Genomic DNA, 12243 nt, shown 5'->3' on the forward strand with positions numbered 1-12243 from the left:
GATAAACATGCCCTGGCATATTTGCAAACTGTGTGGGTGTTCACTGCTCCCACGGAAAACTCTCTGTCCCGAGGACTGAATTGGCAGTGTGCCTGCAGCTCAAAAAATCCACATTTGTTAATTGTCTCACCCGAAAAAATGTTTGTTATTACAGTGTCTATTTGATCATCTTTCCTAAAACAAAGATGGTGGAAGTGACTTTAAATTAAAAAAAACAGGTACTTTTATTTGCCATACATGCACCAAATAATGGACAAGAAGAATTCTACCAAAAACTCCACAAGATCTTTGAAATAGAATATGAAATATGAATTATATATAAATTTTCTATTTTATCCAGCAAAAATGGGGAAAATCGCTTTTTTTACCATGCTAAACTTTGATAAGGATTAGAGATTTATATCTCTATTTATTATTTCTCTCTCTCTCTCATATATATATATATATATAAAAGCACAACTACAATGACATGGGAAAATACCCGGAACGAAGCTGAATGCCATACACGTAAGTACCATGAAAACTTAAGAATATATATATATATATATATATATATATATATATATATATATATATATATATATATATATACATACATACATACATACATACATACATACACACAGGATACATATACACACATCTTTCCTATAAAGAAAAGATGGTGGAAGTGACTTTAAATTAAAAAACAGGTACTTTTATTTGCCATACATGCACCAAATAATGGACAAGAAGAATTCTACAAAAAACTCCACAAGAAGATATTTGAAATAGAATATGAAAATATTTTGTCTTATGGGAGATTTCAATGCAAAGGTTGGTATAAAACTAGACTACAAAAGCAGTAAAATGAATTTTAAAAAACAAGGACTTTACCCAGAACTTTTTTTTAAAAAGGCAGAAGACCTACCCCATGTCCACTTCTGTCTCCCAACCTCAAAACAAAAACACATACTCACCCCCTTCTCGGGGGGTCCCTGTGGCGCGGGCTGTGGCATTTTCACACTTTCCAGCTTTCTGTGGACCTAAAAGAGAGGAATGGAGAAAGGAAGGAAAATAACAATACACTCCAAGGACAAGGTTATAAATGCCTGCAATTAAATGCCCCTGAACAAGGATAAGTTGGTGACGCATAGCAATTTATTTTACAACTTTGCTCCTGGATAAAATGGATACTTTGACAACTTCTTACAAAACTTTTTCCCCCCCTCCTTCTAGTTCAAAGCACAAGCTGGTTGTAGGGATGGAAGAGGAAGAAATGGGTTCAAATCATGCTTTTGGCGGGGGGAGGGGAGAAAAAAGGGGAAAAAATCATTTGTTTCATTTCCCCAAATCTCTTTGCCTTACTTCAAAAATTCTTTTAAGAGGTTTGGACTTCAACTCCCAGAATTCCCCAGCCCTCTAGGAAATTCTGGGAACTGAACATCCTAAAATGCCCAAGGCTGAGAAACACTGCCCTAGCTATATACAAATGCTTTGTTGGAATAGTAGGGAGCATCATGAGAAAAAATGGATTGTAAATCACATATTTCCTCTCTCTCTCTCCTCCTTTTCCAACCCAGGAGACGTTTTTAAAAATAGGTTTTAAAAGTTAGGCAGAAATTTTAACAAGCAGAATAAGGGAGAAAAAAATAATAATAAGGATAATTGTTTTATTTAATGCCATCCAGATTAGAAACAGCAAATTCCAGGTTTTGGAGACCAGAATACCTCACTACCCTAATAAGAATTAGGAGGCTGAGTTTGGGGAAAATATTTTTTTAATTAAAAGTTGCTATTTCTAAAAAAAATACGTGAACATTTTGAAGGTTGATTATGTCCATCAATTGTTTGTGCTGCATCAATCCTATTAAAAAAAACCAACAGTGGCTGATAGGAGTTGTAGTCCTCAAGGCTTCTATCACAGTAAACCACTTCCAATTTCTTAAGTGTGCTTTCCAACACATCAAGAACAGGGAAAAATATACACACACACACTCGCACCCAGCTAAAATCCTAAAGCATCACACACAAAAGGAGATTCTCTTTTCAATCTAGCTAAGAATCAAACTGAAGTTAGGAAAATAAGTTGGCAAGAAAAGCCGCTCTCCTCACAAAGCCAGGGCACCAAGGCCATTCATTTCCCCTGTAGTGGGATTTTCACAACAAAAGGATGAGCCAAGCCTCCAGGGAAAAGGAGCTAGCCAGGAGCCAATTCCAGCTTTTTTAAAGAAAAATATTTTTTAAAAGGATTTTCTCAAAGGATGAAGCAAAAATACAAAACATGAAAACAGCCAACTGCTTTCAATTTGAGAAATCTTCCCTGAGGGTTTTATTAATTCTAAATAACTCCAAAAAAGTTTATTTTTCTTCCTGGATTTTTCCCAAGCTTTCTCCTTTCCACTTCAATTCTCCCCAGCGTTTTTCCCCTCCCTCAATTCGTTCCCCTCCCTCGCTGGCTGGGGATGATGGGGACCAACTCCGATCAAAAACCCAACAACATCACCAAAACCCAACAACATCACCGTTTTATGAGCGCATCCTTGCAAAGTTTATTATCCCAACTTCCTCCAAACAAATAAATAAAATGATTTTGCCCAGAGAATTCTTTCCTCTGGAGTCTTACCCGAGACGATTCCCAAAACAAACCTGCTTTTATTTTGTATCTCTTTCGTTTTATTTGCCTTACCTTCCAAAAGCTACAAAAGCAATTCCTCTCTTCAGCCAGCAATTTCCTTCTTGCAGAAAAAAGGTCTAGACGCCCTCAAAGCCTTAACTGCTGTGATTCAGCAAGCCAGAGACCACCCAGCAGCCTATATATACCCCTGTCTTGTTCTGATCCCACCCCCTTCCTCCCCAGAAAATTCCTTTTTTTTTCTTCTAAGGGTATCTGAGAGGGAACCATTGCTTACGTGACCCCTAACAGATAAGCCCTCGAGGCATCCCCTGCACAGCCAACTCCTTTCCTGGCTGTGCTGACCTCCATAACCCTTGAGTAAAAATCACTGCTACACGTAGACACAGAGAACATAAAGCCACCCCTCAATTTTATCTTTTTCTGGTGGGGAAGAAATTCTTCATTCTCCTTGAGGTGCACAATGCTTTCCCTGCTTTGCTGCTACTACTACTCTTTGTAGAGTTGTAGATTTAAGATTTTTTTTCTAAGCCCCCAGAAGAGGGGAGGCGGGAGAGTTATCTATCTCTGTTTGCAAAGGAATTTGATGCTTCCTAAGGGTATATGTAAAACAAACTTCTTGTTTGTTTGGAAAAGATGTAGTAGAGCAACCTTCCATGTGGCTGCATGCAGGAAAAATAAAATAGGTGCTACAAAACAATTAAATATTTATTTATATATTTATACATATTATAAAAACTTCAACACTTTATTGGGTTTTTCCGTTTATACGTAATACCATTACTAATTGAACAACACTGTGAAAATATATATATACATTTATACAGCCTATCCAATCTTTCAATACACACTACTTCCGTACCCTCATAACAATTTAAAGACATTATTTACATTTTCTATTCTTATATCTATTGTCAATCCAGATATACCATGTTTCCTATATTGTATTGTATTCTGCGTCAACTTTCCCTTTTAGTTCCATAGTTAATTTATCCATTTCCACCCACTCGAAGATTTATATACTTATATATAAATTAACTGTTGTATTTTATCCAGCAAAAATGGGCGAAATCGCTTTTTTTTTTAACCATGCTAAGCTTTGATAAGGATTAGAGATTTATATCTCTATTTATTCTTTCTCTCTCCCTCCTTCCCTCCCTCCCTCCCTCCCCCCCTCTCCATATATATACACATACACACACACACACACACACACTTCTCCAATCCTTATTGCAGTTTAGCAATCAAAATATGCAGTGATTTTGCCCATTTTTACTGGAAGTCAAGAGGTAACATATACATTTAATAAATTATTACTAAAGGATGCTTACACTTATTTTTTTTTTCAGTCAAATCAATGCAGGTCAAATATCTGGGGAGGCCAGCTTTGGAGAATGAGATATAAACTTTTTTTTAAAGTGCATATAGTTGTAATTTCTATTTTCTTTTTTTTTTTATTCCCTATCTGGTTTAGCTGAAAAACCAGGAGCAGGGATAACTGGAGGCCAAATTTTATTTATATCCAGTTTTTCCCTCTTCTCTATAAGACTTCATTATTTCATCATATACTCTAGGCATGGCTTAAAGTTTGTAAATACGCCAGGGCATGTTTATCACTGATATGCAAAGTCTTTTTCATGGTTATTTCTTCTCCTCTGCGTTCCTCCGCCTAATTCAGGACAAAAATATACACATTTCTTTCCTCCTTAATCACTAAACTAAATCAACCTGCCCTTATCTTAAGAAGAAGCTAATCCCTGGAGGGGAAAAGAGGAACCAAAATGAGTGGGGGGAAATCCATAAATGGTAACCTTTGCAAAAATGGGAATTGCCTTTTCCTATTGTTCTGAAAGCTTGGCATCTTTAAAACGTGAAATTCCCCCAACCCAAATACTTTTAAGATATGCGGACTTCAATTCCAAGAATTCCTCAGCCAGCTATGCATAGACACATACACACACAATACACACACCTGGCTAGGGAACTCTGGGAACTGAAGTCCACATATTTTAAAAATGGACAAGGTTGAGAAATAATTAAATGCACGCCTGGAATTGACTTCTGTGCTGGGTTTAACAAGTCTTCCTCCTTCACTCACCTATTACAAGAAGTGGGAATTTTGTAGCAACGCTGTTTTTCCCAGCCACAGGAAAAATTTCAAGCGATTAATGCTCTCCTTCATGGTTTCTCCATCAGCCAAGTTTCTCACCGCTTGGAGAAACTAAACACTCCAATTTGGGCTTCGCTGCACCTGGAAATATAAGAAAAATATAGCAGCGTAGCCATTATATTGCATTTCCTTCCCAGTATATGCACCAAGACAAATTCCTTGTGTGTCCAATCACACTTGGCCAATAAAGAATTCCATTCTATTTCTATTATATTCTATGTACACTGAAAGAAAGCAGCGTCAAGAAGGCTTGATATATACAAACTGTAATATAAAGTACGTTTTGTAATTCAAAGGGGTGGCTTTTGATTTTGAAACTGCCGGTTAATGTTCAAAGGGGCCACCGGCGCTTTTCAAACCGTCTAATAGTTCTTTTTAATAAATTCTCTTTGTTTTCAACAATCCAAGTTTTTTCTGTTGGCTTTGAGTTATTTCCAGCAACCTCTAGCCTTCCTTTTAAACTAGCTATATCCAATTTCTTCAACTGTATATTTTGGCCTCCAGCCCCCTAATCATCCTGGTTGCTCTTCTCTGCATTTTTTCCAGAGTTTCTTCCTCTTTTTTTTAATAATGTGGTGACCAAAACTGGATGCGGCATTCCAAGTGCGGCCTTATCTGTTCCCTTCCCACCAAAGGGGTCCCTATTTTTCTACTTGCATTTTTTTAATGTGCTTTCGAACTGCTAGGTTGGCAGAAGCTGGGACAAGGAACGGGAGCTCACTCCATTACACGGCGCTAGGGATTCGAACCGCGAAACTGCCGACCTATTGGAGGTGGTGACCCTTTGAAAGCTGCGTGCCACGAAATTTCATTTTAATGTATGCCGATTAGTGTTAAATTATCCTGAGTTCCTGTTTTCCAAATAAGCACTGTTCTCTTAACCTGTGTGGATTGTATTATATATTTACCTGTTTATTTTTTTCTGCTGAGGCCAACTGATCTTTGGCACAGCTTTCCAAGTCAGCAAATGTTCAGTTAATAAGAACAATTTAACTGACTGATAACCCAAATGCTATCAGATGACCAAGTTGGTTTTTTTTTTTACTTTCAGCTGCTGCATTCTAAGATCACTGCAAAGAAGGAACTGCTTCAGTTCTCACAGGAAGCAAAGTCTGATATTAATCCTAATTGTAATATTATCAAACAGAGCAAACTCTATCATTAATCAATAAATCTGTGTTTGTCCTCAGGTAAATTGGACTCCAAGTGAAGGATTTAAACTCGTGTTATCCCTGCTCTGAAAATTCATGGTGTTTTTTTCTTTGCGTAATAAAAATAAGCAAGCCCTCAAAATAGCATCTGTATTTTCTTCATGTCTGGTATAAAATCGTATTGCTTGCATGGATTTTCCAATCTCTTCCCAGATGTACATAAAAACCCCAACAGGCCTAAAGCTAATAAAGAATTCAGACCTCTTCATTTCCTGCTGTTCTTCTCGATTTGACAAATAAATTGTTTGATTTTTGAGCCATCCTCTTACATAAAAAGGCTATGAAATGGTGCCAAACGACTGGACAGCAATGCGTGCTTTCAAAAATAAAGGAATTTTGGCAGAATAAGTCAAAAACTGCGGGGAGGGGTGTGTGCCAAAGCAGTAAAGCTGGATATGTTATCCTACCCAGAATTCTGCACTCGGGAGCTATTTTAAATTTCAAAGCCCTGCCAAGTTTCTAGTCCTCAGAACAGGGAAAAGGAGAGAAAGAGTTGATTAAGGTACAAGCAGCCAAAGATTTATTGGCGCTATTAATCATCGCAGCCAGCCGGGCACTAATGCCTGTGGAAACAGGCTTTGGGTGGAAGGCAAAGGCCGCAAGCACCTGAGTGTGTAATACACACACGATTGTGTAAACACGGAGTTTTCTCTCCCAACAGCCAGGACTGAAACTTTTTTCGTTCCCAGCCTGGGCTCCATTATGGTGGACCTGTGTATCTCGATGACCAAGATTGCTTCTGATGTTGCACTTCAGTTCTTCAGCCCTACCCGTGGCTTTGTTTCTCCGGGGCACGGAGTGAATTGGGCACCATGGTGGCTGCACTAGAAAATAGCACTCAGGTTGAACCCTTCCTGCCTTCCCACCTGTGAAGTATTCCCAAAATCCTTGCATATCTCTTTCTCCACCCAAACATTCCTCCTGTCTCTCTTGCATTCTTCTGCCTTATCTCTTATCTTAATCCTTTGAAACACCCCAGCTTCTCTGACAACTGAAAAAGGGACTTTGGAGAGACAAGGAGAGAGATAGAGTGAGAAAAAGAGAAACATTCTTTCTTCCCTCCCTTCTTTCCTTTCCTTTCATCCCTTTCCCCGTTCATTTTCCTCCTCCTCTTCTTTTAGCCCCATTCTTCCGCTTGCTACTTACGTTGGTGTAAATCACCAAACACCAGCTCTTCCGTGCCAACTCAGAAAGCTCAAACTGCCCAAGGAGCTGCCGATCCAGTTCTACAGAGGAATGATGGAGTCTGTCACCTGCACCTCTATAACTGTCTGGTTTGGTTCTGCAACCCAACAGGACAGACTCAGACTCCAGAGAGGAATTAGGACTGCAGAAAATAGCAATTGCTACCAACCTGCCTTCCACGGAGGATCTGTACCTGCACAAGTCAAAAAAAGGGCTGTGAAAATATATCCAGACCCCTCACATCCTGGACATAAACTGTTTCAACTCCTTCCCTCAGAACGATGCTGTAGAGCCCTGCAGAACAACTAGACACAAGGACTCCATCACTCTGTGAAACAAATAATTCCCTCAACACTGTCCAACTATTTACTAAGTCTACACTACTATTACTATTCATCTTCTCATCGTTCCTATCACCCATCCCCTCCCACTTGTGACTGTATGACTGTAACTTTGACGCTTTTATCCTTACGATTTATATTGACTGTTTCCTAGTATGATTGGATTGCTTCTTGTACCCTGTGACTATCATTAAGTGCTGTACCTGATGATTCTCGACTCTTGACGAATGTATCTTTTCTTTTATGGACACTGAGAGCATTTGCACCAAGACAAATTCCTTGTGTTGCAATTGCACTTGGCCAATAAAAGAATTCTATTCCATTCCATTCCATTCCATTCCATTCCATTCCATTCCATTCCATTCTATTCTATTCTATTCTATTCTATTCTATTCTATTCTATTCTATTCTATTCTATTCTTTTAATGGAATATGGGTAGTCCTTGACTTATGACCACAATTGGGCCTCCCAATTTTCCTCCGACCCCCCATTTTTTACTTCATTTTATGACAAGTCCATGTTTTGATTCAACAGCGGGTCAACCGGGTACATATATCTTTGTGCAAATATTTGTAATTCATATAGATTTCTTGCTATAGTATCAATGGATACGTTCATATGAAAAACCACTCAACTTTCTCTGTCTTATCCCTGTAACAATCTTAATGCCTTTCTCCTTACATTCATTGAACTTTCTCTACTTACCTTCCCACCATTTATAAATTAAATCCCACCTCATACAGTATTGAGTTTCTTCTTTTTCTTTAATTGCCAATGTTAGCCTATTCATTTCGGCAGATATTTTAACATTTTCTTCATCGCCTCGTCCTCTTATTGGGGTTTTTTTCACTTCTCCAATTTTGAGCAAATACAATTCTAACTGCCGTTAATGTATGCCTTCCAATTTTCCATTTGCTAACCAGGGCAATTGTTAACCTGGATTTTGCCCCAATTTTCCACTTTTTGGGGGGGGGGAGGCACCGTTGCTAAGCGACTCGACTGCCGTTGTTAAGTGAAGCATGCCATCGTTGGCTTCCCCCCATGACTTGGCTTGTTGGAAACTGGCACACATGGTGATCCCTTGACCCCAGGGACAGGGGTCGGACTAGATGACCTACAAGGTCCCTTCCAACTCTTGTTATTCTAAGTCAAGGGTCTTCAAACTTGACTGCTTTAAGACTCGTGGGCTTCAACTCCCAGAATTCCTCCTGCAGTCATGTTAGAGCTCAGGAATTCTGGGACTTGAAGTCCACAAGCCTTAAACTTGCCAAGTTTGAAGGCCCTTGTTTTAAGTCAAACCACCTTCAGGCACCTAGATTGCAATCTGCTTGGGGCAGAGATCTCTGGCTTAACTCCAGAGGGTGGCCGATGGGATCCATCAATCATTAAACCTTGCTCTTCTCTTATCCAGACAAAAAACAGGTGTTTTGCCTTTTTTCGTCCCCAGGAAATGAGAGGTAGATTTTATAAATACATCCTCTTTGATCTTCCACTTCCCCCCATTTAATGCTGTCCAAAACTCTGGTGGGGAAGGGTCACGCAATTCTCCTTTTGCGACAAGTCAAGGGGGAAGATTCACTTAACAACCATGTTACTAATTAAATAATTGAACAATTGCAGCCGTTCACTGAACAAATGTGGCAAGAAAAGTCCTAAAATCAGGCAAAACTCACCCATTTCTCACTTGGCCACATGCATTTGGGGCCCGTTTGCGGTCGTAAATTGAGGACTTCCCTATCACTGAATTAAGCCATCTTCTGTATTTGCATCAAACCACATCCACAAACTGGCAGCTGCTAAAAACTAAGATTGTCACGCACACACACACACACACACACACACACACACAGGATTAAGCGAAGTAAAAACTGGATGGGATTAGCATAGTCTGATTTGATTAATATCCATGTTAGGTTAGAACACAAGCCATCATCCTGTGTCTCCATTGCAGTAGCTCCAAACAACCCCTGGCAAAATTTTTAGTTAGCTTGTTTCACCCTTTTAAGGTAACATCCCAGCAAAAGTTATCTTTTTTACTTCCTAAATGTATACAGAAAGGAAGTGTACAGGCTCAGCCTGTAAGAATCTGGAGCGAAGATGACAAAAGTTTCAAATAAGATTTAAAAGGTGAAATGTTTTTCTGGAACAAGCAGAAACAGGTGAAAAGATTTTTTTTTTTTTTGCATTCTTCAGAAACCTCCAGCGAATGAGATCCAAAAATAGTATTTTGCGAAGGTTGACCTGGCTTTGATTGAAATAAAAATTCTTGGCACACTTCTCAAACGTTCCTGATTTGAATATTTTTTTTAAAAAAACCTGCCTTTTTTTAAAAAAAAATCTTCTTTAAGTATCCAAGGTTTATTTGCAAAGAGCTGGAATTTAAAAGCGCAGCTTCTAAAAAGGCCTCAGTTTTGCTCGGGTCAAAGATGACTGACCACCGGTGTGTGTGGGAAAAATAAATCAATCAATCGCGTGACAAGATTAAAAAATAATTTGGAATTTGCGGGGGCAGCAATAAAAATGGGACTTTGATCCCAGTTTTTTTTGTTTTTTTTCACTTTTCTATTTTGTTTCAGTCCAGATTGGAATTAAGTCCTGGACTGAGCTGGCATTTTCATTCTTTCTCTCCCTTGCATAAATTGAGTTTTCGTCATTCCAGACTCAAAAACTTTCCTTGAAGTCTCTTTGGGGCATATACAGATAACAGATAATCAGAGCTGGAAGGGACCTTGTAGGTCATCTAGTCCAACCCCCTGCCCGAGCAGGAAACCCTACACCATTTCTGACAGAGGGCAGTCCAGTCTCTTCTTGAAAGCTTCCAGGGATGAAGCTCCCACAACTTCCGAAGGCAACTTCTGTTCCATGGGTTGATTGTTCTCCCTGTCAGAAAATTCCTCCTTATTTCCAGGTTGAATCTCTCCTGGATCAGTTTCCATCCATTATTATTCCTTGTCCGGCCTTCAGGTGCCTTGGAGAATAGCTTGACCCCTTCCTCCTCTCTGTGGCAGCCTCCCAAATATTGGAAGACTGCTATCATACAGGAAATCCTCACTTACAACAGTTCGTGTAAGTGACCGTTTCAATGTTACAATAGCGCTGAAAAAAAGTGACTTGCTATGACCATTTCTCACACACTTATATCCACTGCAGCATCCCCCATGAGCAAAATTCATTCATGACTCGTATTTATGACGGTTGCAGTGTCTCCGGTGGGGTGTGTGTGTGAGGCGATCCCATTTTGCGACCTTCTGACAACGCGGGAGCCAGTTCCACTTAACGACTGTGCTATTCACTAAAGAAAGGCAGTGATTCACTTAACAACGGTGGAAATAAAGGTCGTAAAAGGAGCATTAACCGATGTCTCACTTAACCACGGAAAATTTTGGGCTCAATGATGGTCGTAAGTCAAGGACCACCTGTGATCTGGCCCCTGAATAACTCCTCATAAAGACACGATGCCCATCAAAGCTACCTCCAAATGGGAGAGATATAAATGGCCCGTGAGCACAGCAGCAAATGGCAGAAGTTGGAATTTAGCTTGAATTTAGCTCCATTTCTCAAATCTGGAACCACTTGTCCTGGCCCAGAAAAAAAAAATGGCATTTTCTTTTCCAGCAATCCCTTTCATTCATCTTTTGAACTAAAACCATTCACTTCTCTTTAGCTGCCTAATCCTGGGAACCACTGGGAAATTGGAAAAGACCTTCGCAATGAATTAGTTCAGCTGGGAAACTCATAAGCTAAACTCAGAACCCAAAAGAGGAACAAGCAGGAAGGGATAATGGCCAAATCACTAAAAATGCAGCCTGACACAGTTCACAACTGCCGGGCAATTAATGCTCAAGTATTACATAAAATGGCTTTATTTATCCTGCCGATAAGATGCCAATCGAAAGGAAAGGGGGGAAAAAAAACAGGGGACATTATTCTGATCAATAAAATAATAAATGTCCTTCAGGTAGAAATCAGAACAAAAAGTTCTGATATATGGGAGATGCACTGAACTAAAATGCAGCCTAGAATAGGGAGAAAATAATAGGAATAAAATAAATAAATAGGAAAAAAAATCCATTGATTATAAGACAAGATAGACGTGATGACTAATGGCACCAAAAAAACCAAAGGCACGCACGTTTTTTACACACTCCCATCGGGGTTGTGTTTTTCTGCACACATTCCATTCACACATTTAAAGAGCCCCTCTTCAACTTACCTATTTCCCCGTCAAGCCCCTTTTCACATCCAAACCAGAGGAAGAAGAAGAAAAAAAAAAACCAACCACAAATGCAAGATGAAACAAAAAAATCAAGCTAAAACAAAACGATTGTGTCTTTTCTTTCTTTCTTTCTTTCTTTCTTTCTTTCTTTCTTTCTTTCTTTCTTTCTTTCTTTTTTTCTTCTGCCTTTTGGACTTTGGTAGACAAAACCAGGTTACTTCACAGCTTGTGTTTGCTCTTTGGCCGCTGCGAATGACAATTTTCCTCTGTCCATCAGCCACACATTTTGCAAAAGTTAAAAGCCAAGGCCAGAATGGGTCATTAAATAAAAACAGGCGTTTATCCCACAACCGCAATCCTTCACTGGGATCATTTTCGAACCTCAGCCCGGTGTGGTTGTCGGCAAGGAAGGCACGCAAGCTGAGAGCATTGCACACCTCTCTGTAACACACCTTACTTGGCAGGAAACGCAGAGCTGCGGGTATCTTAGCCACAAAACTGTCAC

The 12243-nt window shown here is 39.4% G+C and overlaps 1 protein-coding gene across 2 annotated transcripts in view; it reads right to left on the bottom strand.

Moving 5' to 3' along the window:
• Nucleotides 1–12243, bottom strand: part of LOC113446220 (solute carrier family 2, facilitated glucose transporter member 5-like) — a 22654-nt gene extending 10411 nt beyond the window's left edge. The window contains exons 1-3 of one of the 2 annotated variants that reach the window (XM_087914920.1): nucleotides 11736–12197; nucleotides 4713–4865; nucleotides 960–1025 (exon numbers count right to left, since the gene is read on the bottom strand). In XM_087914920.1, the coding sequence (XP_087771046.1) occupies nucleotides 960–998 (39 nt within the window). In that variant the 5' untranslated portion in view covers nucleotides 999–1025; nucleotides 4713–4865; nucleotides 11736–12197. Of the gene's footprint in view, nucleotides 1–959; nucleotides 1026–4712; nucleotides 4866–11735 lie in introns of both variants that reach the window. The other variant, XM_087914921.1, reaches the window with a different exon arrangement.

The sequence above is a fragment of the Pseudonaja textilis genome, chromosome 18 (genome assembly GCF_049901715.1).
Source record: "Pseudonaja textilis isolate UNSWEBS1 chromosome 18, rPseTex1.2, whole genome shotgun sequence".
Classification (NCBI taxonomy): domain Eukaryota; kingdom Metazoa; phylum Chordata; class Lepidosauria; order Squamata; family Elapidae; genus Pseudonaja; species Pseudonaja textilis.